The sequence below is a fragment of the Plectropomus leopardus genome, chromosome 14 (assembly GCF_026936395.1).
Source record: "Plectropomus leopardus strain MGB_pleo_1.0 chromosome 14, ASM2693639v1, whole genome shotgun sequence".
In the NCBI taxonomy this organism is placed as follows: Eukaryota; Metazoa; Chordata; class Actinopteri; order Perciformes; family Serranidae; genus Plectropomus; species Plectropomus leopardus.
Genome location: NC_142189.1, coordinates 17737564 through 17761086, shown reverse-complemented (window position 1 = coordinate 17761086; position 23523 = coordinate 17737564). Strand labels below are relative to the sequence as shown.

The 23523-nt window shown below is 40.3% G+C and overlaps 1 protein-coding gene across 1 annotated transcript; it reads left to right on the top strand.

The window, feature by feature from the left end:
* The first annotated feature begins 4635 nt into the window (after positions 1 to 4635).
* On the top strand, positions 4636 to 23449 carry disp2 (dispatched RND transporter family member 2). Its single transcript, XM_042501227.2, has 10 exons — positions 4636 to 4856; positions 11910 to 12054; positions 12267 to 12544; positions 12660 to 12689; positions 12819 to 12942; positions 14228 to 14343; positions 15215 to 15330; positions 16093 to 16190; positions 16424 to 16582; positions 18119 to 23449. The coding sequence occupies exons 1-10, from the start codon at positions 4762 to 4764 to the stop codon at positions 21419 to 21421; spliced, it is 4464 nt and encodes a 1487-aa protein (XP_042357161.2). The 5' UTR covers positions 4636 to 4761; the 3' UTR covers positions 21422 to 23449.
* Positions 23450 to 23523: the final 74 nt, after the last annotated feature.

Sequence of the window (23523 nt, the reverse complement as noted above, 5' to 3'; positions counted from 1 at the left end):
CCTGGTAGAGTGGGCTCCTCATGTGGAGAGGTTATGTCCTATCTGCAGCCGCTGCAGGCTCAACTCTGATCTGTGGCTCTTTACCGTTAACCCCTCTCTCTCTCTCCATCTTTTATGCAATAATAAAGACAAAAGACAAAAATTAATTAACTAATTAATTAAAAGATGGATTAGATGATCCTGGATAGCAAAACACTGGCTTTCCAAATCAGGATCATTTTGATCCAGATAAAATTCTGTGGCCCAGGACTTAAAAAAGACCAAAGATATTTGCTTCAGTTTTGCTAATTTAGCTGAAGGACATTATTCATTTATTACTTATCAGATACATTGTGACATGCCAGATTTCACAAGTTCACAGAAACACAGCTTTCTGCTCTTTGTTTCCACACTGTCTTTTTGTCTATTTACTGCTCTGTCTTTATTTATCCAACTGTGTTTGTTCCACTGATCTTGAGGCAGCACTGAAGCTGTAATGAAGCGTTTCCCTTCGCATCACTACTCACTGGCAGAGATCTGCCACAGGAAATTACCATGGCTGTCACCTCAGTACCAGCCAGAAGCCAAACCCCCTCTCCTCAGCCTCTCATTATATGTGTGAGTGAGTGTGTGTCTGGTGTATACAGTATGTGCCTGTCAGGCTCTAGATACATGTAAATTTGTATTTTTTTTCTCCTATGTGTGTGTGTGTGTGTGTGTGGCTAAACAGTGTAAGTTAATCAGTGTCTGAAGTCAACAAGGCATTAGCCATGTCAGCTACAACACAGGCTGTTCAGAAAACTCCATGCCAACCACCAACACAGCAGCCTTTGTTTGAAACTGAGGACCATATTGCACAAAAACATGCTGGAGAATGAAGTTCATAAAGAAAGTTTGAGCTCATGAGGTCGATTTATAGCTTTCAGCTGCATCCTTTGAACATGAAGGATGATCCTCCTCTCAAATACAGATCTGATTGATTCCCTCTCTCATCCAGCAGCTCTGAATGACTCAACCCATTTTACTATGTATGAATCAAATCTGAACATCATGACTCACAGAAGCACTATAAATTAGGCTACATTATTGAGATAAAAATAAAGATACTCTCCTCCACCGTCTCTGCTTCTCATTTAAAACCATGAAATAGCACTTTGATCTCTCCTACCAAACTTTCTCACACCCTGCTTTTCCCGGACTTTGCCTTTCATCCAATAAATCATTTCTTTTTTTCCCCCCCAAGGTGGCCCCTCAGACACAAGGGCCCAGCGCCATGATTCATATTTATAACCAGAGCCAGACCAGCGGCCGCCTCATTAGCAGCAAAGCACACAGGTCTGCTGTATCGCAGTCTCTCCTTTCTTTTGTGCCGCTCGCCTTCAGCTCTCACTTCTCTGAAGAGAAAGCCCAAAGTCATTTTCAGCTCTTCCTTTCTCCTTCTCTTCTCTTCATTATGCAAAAACTAGAGCAATGTCTACCAGCACTTAGTTTACCCCAATTTTTTCTTAGTAAACAACAAATCAATTTTCCACTTCTGCAGATCAGGATTAGAGTGATGTGATGCACTCTCTTGATCTTCCCTTTTCGCACAATACACATCTTAACCAGCTCAGAGCTTGAAAATAATTTGTCTGAGTCTCTTTATCCACAGAGGAAACTACCAAAGTCCATTTACTATGGAGGATTTCTCAATACTATTTTCCTTCTTTGTACTGAAGGAAATATTGTGCCTACCTCACTGTGTAATGACTACAGGCTTATTCGCAGTTAAAATCTTGCAAAAAATAAGATAATCATGTGGTTATTAATTAGCAGACTACACAATACTACTCTCTAATGACACATCCTTAATTAAGGGTTACTTTTGTTTATGGTTGATTAATTACTAGTTCTTTAAAGATTTGTTGGTAACTTATTAATTTAAAAACTTTTGGGTTTGTGAAAAAAATCTTCTGGCGCCCAGTTTTTCTGTTAGTTGATTATGCTAATAATTTTCTCACTTTCTAATAAACCACTGAGTCTGCAGCTTGAAGCATTAATAAGTAATTAATTCTGCAGTTGTACGTGTTGTTGTGGTGCTTTTTAGTCTAATTAGGTGGTAAAACAATCCAGCCACTCTCATAACCTGGCAACCCAAACCTCTATCATTAATGGCTTGTAACTGATCTATAAAGCATCAGTAAATGATTTATTCACCATAACAAATCTATGGAAACCCATTTCCGCCAATGCGATGTGATAAAAAGATCGCATGTCATAACAAGAAACATTCTCAAAATCCTGACTTACTATCGTTTCTCATCATTATGATTTGTGAAGCTGTTTGTCAAGGCAGCGTTGGGCAGTAACAACGTTTCTAGTAGCACATTAGAGTAATAATATTACTTTTCCCATTAACAAGAAGTGTAACTGATCAATAATAAAATTTTAATAATAACATTACACATGAACCCCAAACAAATAATTCAAACAACCTGACTTTTGTTGTCACCCTCCTACTGATCTGAAATCCAACAATCAATGAATGTAAGATTGAAATGCTTATATTTAGCAGTTGAAAATATTCCCGTTACTTTGATTTTGTTGCGGAGAAAGCTGACATGAACATTATTGCTCCAGATAGTGACACTAAGATTCTTTCTATTGTGAAAAACTCAACCTGAAACACACTGAAACACCTACTATGACTGACAGCACAGCCATGTGAAGCTCCAGGAAATACACCCCAGCAAGGGTGAGGAGGATGGCTGTAGCCGCACACTGACCAAAGAATCACAACTGGACTTTGTAATCTTGGACAGCTGCAAGTGACAAAGAACAATCTGCACTAATATACTGTAGACCCTTTCTAGTTTTCCCATCACTCAAAGCGCTTTAACACTATTTACACAAGGTGACAAGACAAGGTCTGAAACCATTTACACACATCGCATTTTGGGGTTATTTTCAAACTCAGACATACAGACAGGAGGAGCCGGGAACAGAACCGCCAAAGTTTGGATTAGTGAAAGACCCATTCTGTGTCCTGAGATAGAACCGCTAATGAGTACTGGTCAAGATCATGTAAAATTTATTTTATTATTATTTTTTTATTTCAAGCTATCTAGCTGTGTTTACTTGAAATTGTTCAAAGTCTGAAAAGGACACAATTACCAATTTTGCAGGGTATAACAGAAGAGTAATATAACACATAGTGTAACTAAATACTGATGGGCGTAACAAGTGAAGTAATACTTAGGGCTGTCATCATTAACAAGTTAATCGTGATGCGATAAAGTTGATACATAATGTGTTGATTTTTTAAAAATCGCTTTAATGGTGTCTGATCCTGCCAACATTCTTGTCTCGAATAACATGTACCGGACTGACTTTTAAAGCTACTGTGACGATAAAACTAGGAGATCTAAAGAATCAAGTATCTCTGACATCCAACCATGTCATGCTAGCTCTTCAGGACTGGAGTTAAATAACACTCCAAAATCAGGCTACATTTTGGCAAGGTAAAACAGCATGGTCATTTCATGGGGTCCCTTGACCTCTGACCTCAAGATATCCGAATAAAAACTGGTTCTATGGTGCCCATGTGTCTCTCCTTTACAAACATGCACACTTTATGCTAGTACCATGCAGTTTTCGGCAAAAACCTTTCTGCATGCAGTGTAAATGTTTTAGTTTTACCTATTGTATTTGAATATGTCTTCATATTGGAGTCCCCAAACAGTCTTGAAATTGCTCCCTCCTATGAGCTGAGCACACAGGTGCAGCTAATCGGGCAACGTATCGCCAAAGCCGGCAAAGCCCTTATTTGGAGTGTGTGAATCACAACAGACCTGTGGATTAAACTAAATTACAGTAGTTAACTACAGCGCTTCTCTATGGGTGGCAAATGACTGCAGACCAGTCAACATCAGTCAACAAATGCTGTCATTTGATTCCTAATCTGTTAAAAATTGCTTTACCTCGTCAGTATGGATAACAATGTTTTGAAATGCAAAATAATGGAACTGTAAATGTGCAATAAAAAAAATGTAATTAATCGTGATTAATTATTGAAATTCAATAATTAATTGCGATTTTAAAAATTAATCATTTGACAGCCCTAGTAATGATACTATTTTTTTAAGTAAGGAGCCCACTGCCCTTTAATTCATCGCATTGGCACAAATGGGCTTCCATTCATAACAACTTCTTAACCATTATAAATTGTCTTTTTTTTTCTTACTGTAACGCAATGAAATGTGTCACTAATTGGATCTCAGTCTCCTTAGTATTGATTGGTATTGATTTAAATAGAGGACATTAGAGATTACCTGAGTTAACCTCGTCAGCCCTCTCAAGAGTTATATGAAACGCATGTCCATTATTCAGCAGCATGGCGCCCAGCTGCTGCAGCTCCCAATTAAATGACGGTTTTAATTGAACACAGCATCACTGTCTGTGCACTTTCATAATGTACATTAAACAGCATCTGTAGCTCCTGTCCGAGCTAATTAAGCGGCCGCTGCTGCACACTGGCCGCCACTTTGTGCTCCAGCACCGCGGCCGGTTGGACAGCGACCAGGCAGCTTCCTCAACATCACCGCGGATCCGCCAATCAGCGCGCAGCTCGGGGCAGATTAACCCAAACAGCCCCGGTGCTGCTCTGTAGTAGCAGCCTCAGAAACAAGCTCCTGATCCGCGTGGACTCAGTCTGGGCAGATGGGGACTGTTTGGTGAACCCAATTCAACATAACAGGATCATTATATTTCGTTTTCTTCTTTTAAAGCGGGATCTGGAGGGAGATGGAGGCTTGCTCCATGATAGGAGAAAGCACGGATGCGATAATGATGGGTGATTCTCCTACAGAAGAAAGGGGAATCCAGGAGGCTTGCCAAAGGTGGGTGGCTTTTTCTTGTCTGTAGATTTCCCTTGTGCTTAGAGTAGAAAAATAAATGATATTTACAGTAGTCTAGTGGACGTGTGTGCTTTTACCTTCCTGTGGCCGATGTGAGTATTGTTCGCCCGGCTGTGTTTATGCTACAGACAATAGGATTGTGCACAGGATATGAGTTCTGCTGTTGTTAATCTTCCACTATTTTCATTATCAGTGCAACATTATTACAGCATCAATTCCTGATTATTGTTGCATTATTTGTACAGCTGGTGAACACTGTTAATGGCATGTGATGTTGTCAACTTACTTTTAAGATTTTTATTTCATTTATGTATTGGTTTATTTAAAACAAGGTCAGTGTAAACTACAGTATAAGATAATATAAAATAAAATGGAACTTTATTAATCCCAAAGGAAATTCTTGTGCCAGATTGCTCCAAGAATGCAACAGAGCAACAAATAAGTAAAAATAAAATACAAAAGTGTCCAATGATAATGTTTAAAAGATATAGCACAGAGTAAATGTTTATCTGTCTGTGGCCGTAGAATATACTGAATATGTAAAAATGACAATTTCATGTAACATTAATAGATATAAATAACAATAATAAATATGCTAATTCCACACAACATCAATAAATATACACCTAAGGACCATAAAGCTCATGAAAGGCTTTATCAGACCTTAATGACAGCATGTGTTTCAAATATTTGTCTAAAAGTGGGGCAGCATAGCTAACCTATCACTCATTTTGTGATAAAAGCACCAAATTTGGTACAAATATAGCTTAATGTATTTGGAAGAAATCTGGATATCGGGCCACTGAAGATTGGCGTTCTCATGACCATGGCGGCCATTTTCCAAAATGGCTGCAGGCTGTTACTGGTATATTAGCACTTTAGCCACCCCAAAACTGCTATGTTAATTATTTACATACTATTATTAATTACATACAAATTAAAGTGAAAATATGATTTATTACAATGTAAGGCAATGACAAATAAAAGAAAATTAAACAAAATGATGAAGTTGCCTCCATATGTTATAGCAATAACTGGATTCCACTGCAATGCTAACAATGCTCAGTAAATGTACCGCCACTGAATGATGACAATCAAGAAAATGTCAGCATTCGGTCCAAAAAGTCAACATTTAAAATGTTGAAAAAAGGTTAAAACTGAGTAAACCTCAGTTTGGTAATCACAACATTTATGAATAATATTTCTTAACCCTTAATGGTGAACAGTATATCAGTATTTTAAAGCTGAGCAAAATGGCTTAATTTCTTTCAAAAACATAGAAGGCAATGAGCAACAAAAGAAGAAATGAAAAAACGAGTAAAAAGTACAAGAAAATGAATCTACTTGAAAACAAGTAAAAACAAAACAATAAAAAACAATGTAGAAAAAAGGGAAAAGAACTGGAAAACATTATCAAAAATTCCAATAATTCTGCAATATAATTTTAAATATGTAATTAAGATAATTAGCTATAAACATTGTTTTTCCCTAGCTTATTTTCACTAAACATTTTCCCCAAGCTTTTAAAAAATCATTGCATAATTCTACAAATTTCTTGCTATTTGTGGAACATTTCTTACCAGGTTGCTCTTTTTTCCCCAAATTGCACCAATTTGCTCAGAGTTCAAAGGTTTAAATAAGTGTGAAATGCATCTGAAAACAGCACAAGAAACGTGATGTTGCTACGGGTTTCTTAACAAGGTTATAAACAAGAGCTAGTACACTTTTAGTGCCTTATTTAATTTATCCTCATATAAAGAAGCTTTTATGCTCTTTTTATTTGCCTTGACAGATATACCGCATGCAGTAGCATCACACACACACACACACACACACACACACACACACACACACACACACACACACACACACACACACACACACAGTCTCTCGCTCACGTTCACACTGACTTTACTGTACGATCTGTTCAGTGTCATCAACCTCCTGCTGCGTCACTGAAGTCTGTCACTCACTCTGCTGCATATTAAAAAAAAAAGAAAATCAAATTGCCGAGGGGCTTCAAACATGAAAGCGGGGCTGCAAACAGCTGAGGCCTGCCACCCTTCAGCTCAGCAACAGGCCGCATAGGCCCTCTAGTCTGTTCCCTCTCATACAGAAGCTCTCTTTTTAGGAAGGTTAACAGTTTGCCTACTGCATACAGCCTGAGTCTGTGTCCTTTTTCCTCTGTTTGTGTGCGTGTGTGTGTGTGCGTGATTGGCGGTTTCTGAGATGTTTAAGGACATGACATTGACTGGCATCCAGAGAGTTGATATAAGAGACGGACTGTATAAAGGGTGAGAGACAGAGACCTAAAGGAAGACGGAGGAGAGAGTACTTAGCTGTCAGTGTCTCTTTTGAATACCTTAAAGCTGTCCTTAACCACTATTCTTACATTGCAGATTAGCAACCACAACATTAACTATGCCAGTCAAACTCAGCTTTGGAGGAAATAAAGTGGAGGTCAGTTGACATCTGGGGCTTAGCCCTAAAACCTCTAAATGTATCTGAGGCTATATTAGTAACGGCAATTATTATCATTATTTTTTTCAAACACACTCTTACCAACTTCAGCACACACTCTCAGACATTTTTTTGGTACACTTATACAAATCAAAGGTCCAGTGTGTAGGATTTATGGGGATATATTGGCAGAAATTGAGCATCATGTAATAAGTATGTTTTTTTTAGTGCATAATCACCTGAAAATAAGAATCATCATGTTTGCTTACCTTAGAATGAGCTGTTTGTATCTACATAGGGAGCAGGGCCTCGTTCATAGAGATTGCCATGTTGCACTGTCACGTTGCACCGCCATGTTTCTACAGTAGCCTGGAATGCACAAACCAAACACTCTAGATGGATCCATTTACGTTTTTGTGTCGGCCACTGTAGTTAGCAGACCCTCCTCATTGAGTTGAACAGCGTCTGAAGAAAAAAAATATATAGAGATTTTTATTGTTAAACTGCTTTATTTAGTGTTTTCATCAGTTTAATTTACTGGGTTCATTTGTTCTGGAGAAAACTCCTGGAAAAAAACCCTGAATGTCTGGATCTCCAGTAATCAGAGAAAAAAGGTGAGCAAACATTAGCAGGTGCTGGCCTGGCGGCCTGTCTACCACAAGCCAAACAATGGTTGTAGAAACACTGATTTGTAGTGTGAAACTGATTTATTTAGTGTTTTTACCAGTTTAAATTACCTAAGTTTCATTTGGAGAGGAACAGACCTCTGCAGATAGTTCTGCTCTTGGTGAAAATCTCCTGAAAAATGAACTCTGAGGGAATTCTAACCAGGACTTTACGCTTAGCTTTTGGGAAAAATTTCAGCTGCTTGCAGTCTGCAGTCCTCATCACTAAATGCCACTAAGTCCGACACACTGTTTCTTTAATGCAATCCAACACAACATATTTACAACAAATTTTACATTCATGAAGTTTACAATGTCCAGCTTTTGTTGACACTGCCACAGAGATGTTATATAGTAATAAATATGTTTATCATTGAGGAATCAAGGGCATAGGTTTTGTTTCAAGATTCATGTTCAAGCAGTTTGTCAAAATAAAAAGTCCTCTGCTACTTTAATGTTTGTATTGGGGGGTGGCCAGTATGTTGGCTAACAGTTAAATTTAGCACCACCGACCAACTACAACAGTAAAATGCCACATATGCAGTAATGCTTCAGTAATTGGTAATTAATATATAGTAACATCCAAAGGGGTAATTTTGTCTTCACTTACCACTTTTACTTTTGATACTTTAGGTACATTTTGATGATGTGTAACTTTGCTTTAGTAACATTTTAAAGGCAGGACTTTTGATTGTAACAGAGTATTTTTTACAATTGTGTATTGCTACTTTTAAATTCTTCATCCATCACTTCACAAGGCTAAAACTAGAGCAGTCTTAATACAGTGGCCCAGAAATAAATCTTCCCCTTCGGTCATTTTGGAGGCTGTAGTTTGTGATGCTGTTGAGGTATAATAGTTTTAACAGCAAGTTGTTTCTAACACCTTGTCTAGCCTCATTTGTATTTCATGGCTGTTGTATTAGACTGCAATCATTTAGCTACGTGTACCAAAAAAAAAACTGACTGTATTTAAAATGAAATGAGAGCGACTTTTGTTTTACCTCATTACATTGCTGGTGTTTTGATGTTTCTCAGATTTATGAGGACATTCTGACGTCAGCGCACAATACAAGTGTGCTTTTTTTATCCCGGCTGTGGGAAGAAACTCAGTGACACCTTCCTGAATGTATTTTTGTATTCATCCACTGAAATATTAATGAGTTCCACAAATTGCTCTCCTCCTGTGTGTGTGTGTGTGTGTGTGTGTGTGTGTGTGTGTGTGTGTGTGTGTGTGTGCGTGTGTGTGTGCGCACCTCCGTTGGTAGATTGATTGTGAAACACCATCAAAGAGGAGTAATGGGCTTAATTACTCTTTATCCTGAACACTGTAATAAAGAGGCTGCCAGGCGCCGGTTAAACAGTACCCACTAATAATTTAGATGTATTTAACCTGCTCTGCGTGGATGGAGTTTGTCACGCTACGGCAACAGAAATTGTGTCACATTAGTTGAAAGTGTTGACTTCCATATAGTTTTTATGAGTGTATTTACTCACTCCATTGCCTAAATAGGCTGTACTAGATGACAAACATTTGCTTTGTGTCTAAGAGCTGCTGCATACGAATGGACTATTAATTATTTAGATCATATTACAGTTTTATTGTAATACGAAGACAAAATACTGAGGTTCAGTTCCTCGCTCAGCTCCAGCATCAATCCCTCTGCTACTGTGTATCAGCAATTCAGCAGACTACTCATCATCTGTGTGCCGTATTATGGGATGCAAATAAAAGTGTGTGAGGTCATTCAGGCTTTGTTGACTTACTCTGTCACCATGGTGACAAGGCAGGAAGTGCGGTTGCATCCAGTCTACTGTGGAAAAACAAGCATGTGGTAGACGACACAGACCTCACGGCCCATTTACTGAGATACAACCAGAGCATTACGCAGTAGTTCAGTTTGCTCTGTTTATTTACTTTAGCTTGAATAAAATTAGACTTTAAGACTTCTTACAGTTAAAATTCTGGAAAGAGGTAAATCAGCTAAAATAAGTGATCCTGTCTGACTGTGACCTGATTTAACCCCGCCATATAGTCTTCCTTTTTTAGATTTAAGCTTGGAAAAATATATATTTTTTATGTTGTCTGACAATATTGCATACAGTATTCTCTGTATCTACTTCTTTCAACTCTTCATTTAAAATAATGTTTACACTGACTGAAATATTTAGTCCCAACATCCAGGTTTTTATGGCACCCTTACATGTTTGGTATCTTAGGGGTATCCATTTGAATTTAAAATAAAGCTCTATATTTGTACTGAACAGTGTGCGGGAGTGATCATAGAGAGAAAAAATAAATAAATCAAGGCCACAGTTCATGAATCTGTGTGCGCAAGATATCGTTTTTTACCTCACTTTAATGAAATAGTTCCCATGTTTTGGTTAATGTGCATGAGATAAGTGAGTATACAGAGAGCTAGCACAGCTCACCCTGCAAATGTGGAGGCTGTGGGAGGAGAGTAGGTGGCACCTCCACACAAAATGCCATATTAGTCAGCAGTTGAAGCAACTTCATTCAGCCAGCACAAACCCCAGGGCCAGGGGTCACAGTGTACTGGTGACCAGTGCTGAGTCTAAACTATGTAACAGCAGCAACTGAAAGTTTGCCCCAAAGCAGCAAACCTTCTGTTGCTGCTGTTACAAAAGTCAGACTCGGCGCCACCACTTGCCACCAGCCTGTTTTGACCCCTTGTGCTGGGTCTGAACTGGTTGAATTCCAGTTAGATTGACTGGTTGATACTGACTGAAGGTTCGTCTCTGGAGCTGCTGCCCGCTCTCCTTCTGATGAAGTAATCTCCAATTGGCAGGGTGTGTTTCTCTTATCTCATTCACACTCATTAACAAGTCTTGGCCCTGGTTTATGTATTTTTTCTCTTTATGGCCACTCCCAGGCTTTGTAGTAATGGAAAAGTAAAGGAATACACTGCAACACTAAAGCCTTCATTCTGATCCAGAAAAAATACGCTAACAACTGCAAACATCTGGCTTTGTAATGTAATAGAAAAGGTTACAATCGGCATTCACAGCCGGGTCAAATGACTGCACTAAACACAAATCAAAGCTGAGATGTTGATGGGAATGCGGTTAGATTTGCAGGTATTTGCACCAGATTTCATTACAATCCTCTCAATGGTTATTGAGGTATTTCACTCAAAAATACAATTATTAAGATCATAGTAGTGCTCATGGAAAAGATGTGAGATTATCCACAGGGAACCATGACTGTCTGGACCTAAGTGGTGGACCAGCCAGCATTGCCATCTCTAGAGCCAGTGTGCCTACACATGGATACTTTTGCAACCAAGTCTCCCTTTTTTGCAACATATTGTGTTTGAATGAGAAAGGAATACAGTGCAGACTTAAAGGGGAGAATTGTATCATTACACATGTCACTCTACGGTTCTCCCTACGGCTGCCTTTACTCATGAGTCATCATCACTAAGTCTCATGCTATCTGTCCTGGACAGCCGTCTACTGTATCTCTCCAATAACTGGATCTGTGACATGGTGCGAAAATAGACTCTCTCACTCTTCTTCCTTCTCTCATACCCTCCTTTCCTATTTAATTGGGCCTCCTTACTTCCAGTAGCCACAGTCTGTTACCCAGAAATCCATTCCTTACCTCATTAGTTCGGCTGGCCTGCTCGATTTTCCGTTGAATATGAGATGAAGCCAAGAATGCAGCTCGAGGAACTGAGAAGTCAGTCACTGTGTAGTGGGAGAGATATTGTTAGGTTTTGCAAACATTATCCTGGTTGACTGAACTTTTGCACTTTCAGTTTAAAAGAACTTTCGTTCTTGCTTACCTGTCAATCATTTCTCCTCCCCTACAAACACAATTTCATATTTCTTCTGTTCTCCGTGTCACACCCTTTTTTTTCTCCTCCTGTCTGTATTTCCCTCTCCTCAGCGAGATCCCGGTGGTGTCTCTGTGCCCTCCTGACAGCGAGTGCTCAGTGGAGGCCCAGTTGACAGTCATCCAGTCTGAAGAGGAGCTCTGTGACAGCTGCAGCAGCCTCGGCAGGCCCTCTTCCTCCTGCCAGCTTTATCACCAAGTATGCCTGAGCATCGCCTGTACTGTGTGCTGTATAGGATAGATATTTGTAGGGACTCATTAAAACAAAAGGTTAGAAAAAGTTTCAGGATTGGGGAGGCAATGTGAAAAAAAATCACTGTGTCAATCAGAAGGCTTGAATAATACCAGAAACCTATATCTGAAGATGACAATACATCACTTTTGTGTTTTGTATCTGTTTTTCTTCGTCAGGTCCCACATGGTCCTCAGGCTGGAGCCTACGATTCACCACAGCCCCGAAAATGTCCCCACTGCAACCATTATGGTCCAATCAAAACAAACACCTGCCGAGACTGTCCCTCAAACACAACAGGTCCTCATGCTGAAGGAGGTGCAGTGGTCAAAGTGGGACATAACCGTAGTTCTGCCCAACAGACGTCTCGTCACAGGGCAGTGAGATGTCACTGGCTGCATGGGTCAAATGAAAACAGGACACAGAAACCAACGCAGCGACACGTGGTGACAGTAAGGTGTGTTTATGAGTAGTATCAATCTGTCTAGCTTTTAAAAGAAAAATGGCAAGTTAATTTCCTATGTTGTGTAGTATCCTTTTCACATTATAACAAGATTTTTAACTATTCACAGGGATGGTGGACTCCACTGCATCCTTAGAAAGTAAGTACTCAAACCAATTTTCACATTAAAAGCCTGAAAGTACAGTGTGTCTCTCTAATATTGATCATAATGATTATTCCCAGTTACCAAGTGTCATGTCTTCTCCGTCTGTGGTTTTCTCTTTGGCAGTTATTGCCAGGTGATAGTGGACTATCCGTTAGCAGTGCTGGTGGGTTGTGCCGTGCTGCTGCTGGGATGCTCACTGGCTGGACTCTTCATTGGTCCACTGCCAGACTTCTCTGACCCGCTGCTGGTGAGTCTGAAACACACAAACATACACACGGATATACATATGGGGCCTCTAATGTAAAAATATGGATAACATTTTCTGACTGTTATATTTTGGATATTTAGCTCATTTACCACTTGAGACCGAAATCATGTTACATGTAATTGTTAACAATATATTTCTACGTAAAAAAAGTTAAATGTTTAATTTTAATGTTTAGAAAATATACTCACAGCCAACACTGCATGTATCATTGCTTCAACCTACTTTAGATCAAAGCATCAAGATTTGGCTGTAGATTTAACATTTAGATTTAGAGATAATATTTAGATATACTATTTAGACTGACCTTTAGATTTAGAGTTGATATTTAAGTTTAATATTTAAATTCAGCATTTAGATCTAGATCTAGAGTTGATATTTAGATTTAATATTTAGATTAAACACTTGTATACAGATCAGATTGATATTTGTGAATATCTAGGTTTCACATTTAGATCTCGATTTAACATTAAGATTTAGTAATATTTAGATTAAACTTCTGTATCTAGATTAAACATTTAGATTTTACATTCAAAATCAGAAATCATCTTTAGGTTTGACATTAGATTCCACATTTAAATCAAGACTTAAAATTTAGCTTTGACATTCGATATTTCAAGTTAATATTAAAGTGTAATATGTAACATTTAGATTTGACACAAATTTATTCTTTAACAAAAATGTAAACACAGAATTTATGAATTTCTGTCTCAAATGGGGGGAATTTGAGCTAAAAGTGAAAACTGTAACCAAATTTTTACATTTGGCACCTCACCCCTCCTTTGTGCAGCATATGTATATCTACTGTCACCTTTCTGTCAAACGTACAATACAAACCTCCATCGGCACCTTAGGCTGAGTGTTAATTAGTGTTTCTGTAATGACTCATGATCTCAGCCGTATCCATTTACTTCAGTCTGATCTCAGATTCAATGAACTGCGCTGAATGGGATCACGCTTGCTGTCATCTTAATTAAACAGATCTTCTTACCTTTGAGATGCACGCTTACAGGATAAACACTGATTAAGACATTATTCTGAAAATTCAACATGAATGGATTTACATAAGAATAAGATATGATTGCTTTATACTGTAAGTGCAGGGCTCACTTTCTTTTAAAATTACATCAAACAGTTGTCTGTCAAACTCATTTGGACAACATTATGTGGTGATTGGGATGCTGATTTATTCAGTAAGCTGCACTGATAGGCACCAGCGTCCACGCCTGCTTTAGCTTTGATGTGTGTTTGTGTGCTCTTCCCTCAGGGCTTCGAGCCACGGGGAACATATATCGGAGTTCGCCAGTCCAGCTTGTCTGAGCTGCAGGAGAACACTGGCCCGGGGAAAAAACTGTCTCCTTTACCACAGCAGCTCAGTAAAAGGTCAGCAGAGAGATTCAGTGGAGTGCAGCCTTCTACACAGGAGGACTGCACCACTGACTTTCACAGAGGCTTTACAAATAGCTGTGAGGTGTCGTGCTGTGTGTACAGGATCGTTGTTTGTTTGGTAAGGGTTTGAGAATATTACTGTAGAAACCACATTAAACTAGAATTACCATCTCATGGTTGTATGTCTCCACACACCAGTCAAGTTGCACTTACAGCTTCAAACTTATCCTCCTCTGACCAGCACAAATCTATAAAATCTGCACATTTCAAGGAGGACACCAAAAAATAGTGTCACCCATTCAGCATTTGACCAAATCTCTCTCCTTCTGTTCCTGAGTGACACTGAATAATGGCCAAAAAAGTGTTTTGGATGTAAAATGTCATCATTTCATTTTATCATATTAGACATTTGTGGGAAGATTTGTCATAATTAGAGTATGAATTCTTGATTTATAGCCAAAAACATGTGAGGTCACAGTGACCTCTTTACCATTTTGAATCAGCCTTACGATTCATCAATGTTTCCAGCAAAAAAGCTGCTGTACATTACCTGCCCAGCACTCATGACAAGCAAACAGACAAAGTAAGCTACAATATATTCTGGTGAACGTAGTGAAGCTTTTAACAAATAAAGAACCAAATATGTCTCTCAGGAGCTGGTGAAGACCAAAAACAGAGCTAAAAGTGAAAAAAAAAAAGGCGAAAAAACACGACTCGAGATGAATGTGCCTCCTGCTGTATGTGGAAATCCTCTTCTCTTTGCTAAAAGATGCAAATATGTCACCATCAATTTCATAGCTAATTGTTTGGAACAAAATGTGCATCGAGGCTAAGAAACATGTTTGTGCGCTTCTATCTATGCCAGTTTTGGGAGTGCTGTCAGTGGAGACGGCAGTGGCAGCAAGGACACCTCAAGGCTTCGCATCAAGAGGATGCTGGCAAGAGATTCCTCTCCGGATACATTTCTCTGTGATGCCCCAGGTAGGTCAGTCCTGATCAGTTCATCCCTGTCAACAAACTCTTAATTCACAGATCATTAGTAAAACTTTGGCTGCATTTATTATAGTAACAATAAAAATACAACCATGATCCAAATTGTAGATTTTTGCACATTTATGAAACTTGTGTGACACTGCTGGCTCCAGCATCCCAAGCAAAGCAAACAATTAAATGTGAATATTATTAAAACAATGTAAATGTGATGGGTGCTTGTTTAGCAGATGAAAAACTGCTAATACTGTGACCTGAAAGAAAAGCTCTTCAGCTTTCGAGCTAATAATCAGCACTCCCTGCAAACTAATGAAAACAAAAAAAAACTACTGTGAAAGCTCATTGGTTAAATGCAAATTAACAACAAAATTGTGAGATTGTGAAAAGAGGTGAATAAAAGCTTCAAGTGTGACTCTAAAGAAAACAGTTTGAATGTTTTTCCTTGAGCAGGTTTTCTTTTCTTCTTCTTTTACTTGGAAATAGCTTTGCCTTATAAATACACAGATAGCTCCCTAAATGGATTTATTAGCAATTCCAAGCCTTGAGGTTTTCATTTTATGAAGCTAAATTTTAATTCAAAACAGACAGGAGGACAGAACACACAAGAAATGTTTTTTAGCCTGGTTTTACCTTTAGGAATTTAAAACTTACCTCTTAAAGCATTCTGAACATTTCTCACCATCCCGACAGTGATGATTCACTGCTGGTCATCTTGTTCCTCTATGCTGAATCCATCTGTTTCTCTCTGTGTAGGCGAGCGTTTGGCTCAGCTGGTGTTTCGATCAGAAAACTCAGCCAGTCTCTGGAGTCTGAAGGCGATCCACGCCATGTGTGAGATGGAGCAGTCCAGGGTTAGCTCTCGTTCACCTTTGCCCCTTTGTCTTTTGCTCCATCCGTCATCTCATTAGTCAACGTGTGTCAATCTCACTCTCTCTTCTCTGTAATGCCATGACCCACATTCAAATACTGAAATTAAAATCTCTATTTTATATGCATTGGCTAATTTGAAATTAATTCATGTTTTTCTGAATTTGTTTCTATACTGGGCATGTGTTCAAAAAAATCTTTCCCTCCTCTGATACAGATTCGCTCCCAGACTCAGTTCCAGGACTTGTGCCAGCAGCATGTGAGGGGGGAGGCCGAGGGAACAGCCAGAGGCGGCTGTTGTCCGAGCTGGTCTCTGGGGAATTACTTGGCTGTCCTCACTAATGCCTCCTGCTGCCTCAGCCTTACCTCGCACCAGGTTCTGTAGCTTTCTTCACATTTTGAAAAATTACAATACAAACAAATTACTAAATGAATTATCAGGTTTTTGTAAATAGTAAAGTGCACAGCCCATCTTGTATTGCACAGAAAATGATTTGTCAACAGTGCATGCAAGAAATCAAAAGAAAGTTTTTTTGTCAAGAGTTAGATCAAAGGCCTGATACCACTCTCGTCTGTACAATAAATATAAAGCTACGATGTGAATCCCCACAAAAACCAAAAATACAAACACAATGTATGTAATTACATCATGGACATACTTTATAGCATATAAAAAGAACTGGCTACGGCTATGAAGTCGGGGCCTCATTCATTCCCATTAAAGTTACTGAAAATGTACTTCCCGGCCGAGCGGCTAACTTCTGCCGAATAAAATGATTCAACTGTGCAGCTACTGAAATGAGTCATTTTGGGGTTGTGAGCTTTAAAAAATTCATCCACAGATTTAAAGACATCTCTTGCACAATGTAAATGGGAAAAAGTCTTTTTGGGCCCAATGGCATCACACGACAGACCTCTAAGTTGTAATTCCACTGTTTGGCATCTATGAAAATTGGTATCAAAGCCTGGTGCACTTCCTGGGGGCCTGGGTTACGTGCAGAACTATTTCTTGGCTGGGAACAGTGACAGTGACTGTAGTCTCCACTGGTTGCCTGGCCGCAAGTAAATAGTCGTGCACAGAACCCCATGTTAGACCCTTTTTGCATGAGAGTATGAGCAGAGAATATCTGTGCTTTCGTGGCGCAATTGCAAGGGATTAGCGATATCTGTATTTCACTCAAATTTACATAAAACTACCCAGCCACTCTCGCAAAGGTGCTTAGTGTTAACCTCCTTATTTTCTTCAATTTTAAAAAAATGTGTTAAAAAAACAGAACCGATTCTGACAGATGTAAACACATCATTCATTTTGTAATCTTTAGAGATTTCACCCTTTCCCCAAATGGGGTCTTCATGCTGCATAACAAGATGAGCCTCCTGCACACAAAACGCTGTTGATCCTTGCCAACACAGCCTCTGTGATTCTTGATTGGGAAAAGGCAGAAACTAGATGCAAACAAAAAACCTAAAGTTGACCCTAATGACCAAGATGCTGCTGAGCTTAGGACTAACCACATGACCCCTGTGGTCAAAATATGGTTGATAATTTGCAGTCGAATTTTTACATGACAATTCACAGATATTGCAAATTAGCACAGGATTAAGATCAGATGATCTCCAAACATCGCAATTTTCCCAGGTCTCCAGATGACATCGGTCCCCTGCAAATGGGGCTAGAAATGGTGAACTGTCAAACAGATGAGAGAGTGGAACTGATCATCTCATCTAACCTTCCCCTAAAAAACAAATAAGGATATTTCCCTTACACTGGGGGAAGCGTTAAACTTAAGGTTAATGATGCAGGTTAAGGAAAAATGGGAAATTAAATTTACAACATTTCATTATTACTAGTTTTGAAGTGCACTGAATATGTTTAAGTGTCTCAAATTTTCCATTTTCTCTTTCACCTCAGGTGTCCGAGTCTCTGAACCTTCTCAGAAAATGTGCTCCGTACTATCACGAAGGACATCTTGTAGAAGGCTGTGTCGAGAGACCCAAACAAGGTGGCTGTTCCTCTGTGCCGTCCCGCTGTAAACAATCCCGTGTGGTGTTCCAAATCCTGCACTTCCTGGTTGATAAAGACTTCCTCGGCCCGCAGACTGTTGAATACCAAATCCCCACGCTGAAGTACAGCCTTCTGTTCTTACCCGTCGACAAAGGAGAACACATGATGGAGATATACATGAACAGTCTTGAAGGCAGAGATCTGACGTACAACAACACCACTATCACTGGCATGGACTTTGGAATCAAGCAGAGGCTTTTCAAGTATTACCTGGCAAGAGATTCAATCTATCCTGTCCTGGCCGTTGTGTCTCTTCTTTTCACCATGGCGCTTTATCTCCACTCTCTTTTCATTGTAGCATTATCTGTTATAGCAATCACAGGCTCCCTCCTGACCTCCTATTTCTTCTATAAAGTAGCATTTCGCCTGACATTCTTCCCCTTGGTCAACCTCTCAGCAGCTCTGATTCTCCTGGGAAGCTGCTCCAACCAGGTTTTCATTTTTGCTGATTTCTGGAATCTGCAGTTATCCCACAACCCATCAGCCTCCCTGGAGAAGAGAGCAAACAGAGCTTTGCAGGAAGTCGGCTATTTGATTTTGGCGTCGGGGTTGACCTCCAGCGCAGCATTTTTTTCTGGTTATCTCAGCAGCATCACAGCAATCAGATGTTTTTCTGTTTATCTAGGAACTGCCTCATTTATCAGCTCAATCTTGGCGTTGGTGTGGCTGCCATGCGCTTTCATTCTGCGCGAGCGCTACACAGAGGCGTCCTCTGCATCTGCAGCAGTGCAGGGATGGAAACCATGTTGTTCCAAAAATCCCGGTGGCTTCTGGGATACAAGTTCGCGCAAGAGATGCCTGTTCACTCTCGGGCAGAAGCTGAGAGAATTAAAAAAAGGTCTCAGCGACACGTCCAATTTGTTATTTCTGAAAATCCTGCCTTGTGGAGTGGTGAAGTTTCGGTACATCTGGGTGTGCTGGTTTGCAGTGCTCGCTGCTGGGGGCACGTACATGTCCTGCATCGACCCAGGCATGAAGCTGCCCACCTTGGACAGCCGGGTCGCCCAGCTTTTTCGCTCCAGTCACCCGTTTGAGAGATATGACGCAGAGTATCGCCACATGTTTATGTTTGAGAGACAGAGGAATGGAGAGGATAAACCTGTTACACTAATGCTGGTTTGGGGTGTCAAACCAACTGATAACGGGGATCACTTTAACCCCAAGAGCAATGGCTCTTTGGTTCTTGACCCAGACTTTAACATGAGCCGACCAGACGCTCAGGTTTGGTTGAGGGACTTATGTGGACGGGTTCAGAACCAAAGCTTTTATTCCCCTCCGTCACCTGAGGATAAGGACGTTATGTTAGACAATATCTGTCTTGTGGAGCAGCTAATACAGTGGGTGTCTGTCAGACGGTGCTCAGAGAGTGATGACTCCCTGCCTTTCTGCTGTAACAACATCCCTTTCCCCTACCCTCCCAGCGTTTTTGAGAACTGCCTCAGTATGATGCTGGCGGAGAGGTATGCTGAGGGCCATCTGGCCCACAGCGGAGGCCTGTACTTCCAGCCAGATGGCAGGGTCGCTGCCCTCGTGTTGGCATTCAAAACCACATACCTCTACAGCTTCAACTTCAGCAGAACCAGTCTTTTCTACAGAGAAACCCTGACATGGTTTAGCAGAGAAATATCTGGAGCACCACAAGGTCTGGAGAACGGCTGGTTCATCAGTCATCTGTCGCTTTTTGATCTACAACAAGCTTTAGGCTCAGAGACTCTAGTTGTAGCTGGCTTCTCAGTAGCTCTCACATTTGCTTTGCTTCTTGTAACCACCTGGAATATTCCACTGAGCATATACGGGACTGTAGCTGTCGGAGGAAGTGTTTTCGTCACCATTGGCCTCCTTGTTCTTCTCGAATGGCAGCTGAGTGGCATCGAGGCTCTGTTTATATCATCAGCAGCAGGGCTGTCTGTGGACTTTATTGCCAACTACTGCACTTCCTACAGCTTTGCTCCACATGCAGATAAAATTGGTAAAGTAGCACACTCCACTAAAAGAATGGGGTGTCCCGTAGCAATAGTTTCTGGTGCATTTTTCTCCATGGGGATAATTATGTTGCCTGCCACCATCTTGCTGTTCAGAAAACTGGGGATTTTCCTCTTTTTGGTGAAATGTGTAGCATGTGGATTTGCAACCTTCTTTTTCCAGTCCCTGTGCTGCTTTTTTGGTCCCCAAAAAAACTGTGGAACCATCACGCTGCCGTGTTTTTCAGATCACAGTGATGGCGTGCTGTCTTCTTGCTCTGCAGCAGAACCTGGTGCCTCGTCAGCTGCTAACGGGGCTTTTGGCAGATCTAGAGTGAGGAGGAGCTATGACAAAGAAGCAGGTGGCTATCTGTACCCCGACCACCAGCGTCAGCTGAGACAAAAACAGACTGGAGCAGGGGGAGGCGGGGGCAGAGGGCCTGAGCAGTACGAGCTGCAGCCATTGGCCTATCGACTGAGCGACAGCTTTGAAAACAGCACCTGCACAAGTAAGCTATCCAACCGGCCCTCTGTGCTCTCTGATGAGATCGAGTACTGTGGGAGGAGTAGTATGGACGGGGACAGCGAGGACATGTGCAGTCATCAACATAAGGCACTCCAGACTTCATCTCCATACAAAGAAAACACTCTGCGGCCTGTAAGCTTGACACAAGACGATGTAGCAAAGGACAAGACGCTTTGTAAAACCTGCAGAGGTCAGTCTGGTGGAGGGAAGCACTGGTTAAATACATCCTTCTCTTCATCTTCCAGCATAGACGACACTATCATCAGCCACACGCTGGAGACCATTGACCAGCCGTCTCTCTGCAAAGATGAACAAACTGCAAACAAGGGCCTCCATCACCACCATCACTCAAACAAAGGGCACCTCTCCAGGTCTCAGAGCTCCTGCGAGGGTCTGGAGGACTCTAATGAAACATGCTTGAGTGACATTGAACCGGGACCTTCAAACACACAGCAGCATGAAGAAGAAGAGGTTCAGTTACAACCCGGACATCTGAACGGGAAGAGAGACACACTCCGTCTCTCACTGAAAGAAACAGTGTACGAGACTTGTAATAAGGGCCGCACCAGTCAGAGTGAAGAAGTTGTCATCTTGCCAAACAGTAAGCCGGACCTGCCAGACGTCTGGATAAAGAGAGATGGACAACGGGAGGATACATGTTGAGAAAAGTTGGAGGAATCTTTGCAAACACTGTGCGTTAATTGCTCTGAATTTTTAAATATATAAAGACCGTACTTAGAAAAGCATATAGGAGCTACACAAGGAAACTGTGATTTTTGTGTGATACTCAAAGGAAATATAAGCCAGGTTGGATGCAACATGTGACAGCATGTTTGTCTTCTGTTGCTTTTAAGATCAGAGCATGAGTGTCTCTTGAGCAAAAGGTCAAATCAAAGCATGACTTGTTAAAATATTTTCAGAAAGAAGACCATGAAAAATGAAACTTTCTCACAAAAAAAATCATCACGTACTGCACCTACCTGCTGCTGCAGAGTTTACTTTGTGCCTGGAACTTTTCAACAACTGCACAGACTGGGTTGTAACAAAGTACAGTGTCGCCTGTGTGCAGCCACCGGCCTTTCTCCATGCTGGATCTGACCTCAATGAGCCATATGCATTCATGGACTTCTGAATATTAAAAAGATAAATGTGAGATATACAGAGAAAGAGCTGCATCAAGTAGAAAACTGTCACTTCAGTAAACTGGTTTTGCACTTTGTGGTGATTATATGTACAGTTTGTCTCTTAATGTAGAAAAGCAGAAAGCTACAGTTAGCAGTGTGCCATTCGTAGTGTCATGGCTTGTTTGCATTTAGTGTTTCACTGTCAAATTAAGAATCATGCTGTCTATTTCCAGTGTCAGTGCCAAAAAATGTAATGTTTACTTACTGTACTAAGAAGCAAAAAAGGGTTTCTAATGCAGATGTATAACACTACATGTGGGGTTTCTTTACTGTTGGCAACTTAAGGTGCGTACAACTCCAGGATACATGGATGTCAGTGGCTATGTGACCATGCACACTAATATTCCACTATTTTTCCGAATGGCAATATTCTGAATTAGATACAGGTCACCTAAATGACATATTCCATTTAGACATTACAAAAAAGGCCTTTTTACAAATTTAGCAATTTTCGATTAAGACGTGGAATATTCTGGTATTATTTGGGTTTTAATAGCAGTATTTGGGCATGTTAACAGTGCATTCGGAGTATACGTCACCTCAGTTTGCAACACAGCCTCTAACCAACTAGTTAACAGTTTGCAAGGCTAGTGTTGAAACACATGCCTAAGAGAAAAGCTCACGTTTCTGGTCAGGAGTAGAAACACACCTACTTTTTAACATTAGGAATTTGGAAATCAACCGGTTTTTGGATACTGTTATGTATAAATATCGCAATACCAACCTTTTCAAGAAGATGTTTGTAGTAATAAAGGAGGGAGGCTGAGTTTGCATGTTTCAACAACTCTGTCATCGGTAGGAAAAATCTGATTTTGATGCAAAGAATCAAAATGACAAATTGCCCCAGCCATTCTGCACAATAAATGACATGTTAGGGTGCTTTAATTGGAGTATGCACAGCTGCATGTTAATGGAAATATTTGTGGAAAATTCATTTTAGTCATATGAACAGCTTGGTAGGAATATTGTCTTTTTCGGAATAACGGAATATGCCTTATCTTTTTTAAAAGGAGGAGTAAACTCTTACTTCTGTTTCCACAGCAGTAGTTGCACCATCACATGCCACTGCTTCTCCAGCTTACAATTTGTACATAGACCTTGCTGCAGCACTGTTAACTCCAACAGAAAATCTAAGGAACAGAAAGCCTTTATCTTCACCCCACCCCACCACCGAGATGTCACATCAGCTGTTTTTATGTGCAGATAACAGTATTTATGACATGAACAGCATGTGCCAAATGTCTTTCAACAGGTTGTTTCAGATGCTGAAACTGTGTGTTTTGTGCAAAGGGTGTGTCCTTCAAAAAAAGTTAAATAAGAGATGTGTGTATGGTCCTTAATATAATATTAAGTATATAAAAAAGGAGCAGCAATGATGGTGGTTCAGCACAAAGACCTGGACAAGAAGAGACTTGTGTCTAATGTGCCTGTGATTAGGTGTTATTTTCCAGCTTTCTCTTTGTAAGAAGTGTTTGCTTTTGACATCTTGACTGTATAATCACAATTCTTCAATGAGCCTTCACTTTAACGATGACTCAGCAGAAAACAACCTGCCTTAGAGACAGATGACATTAATCACAG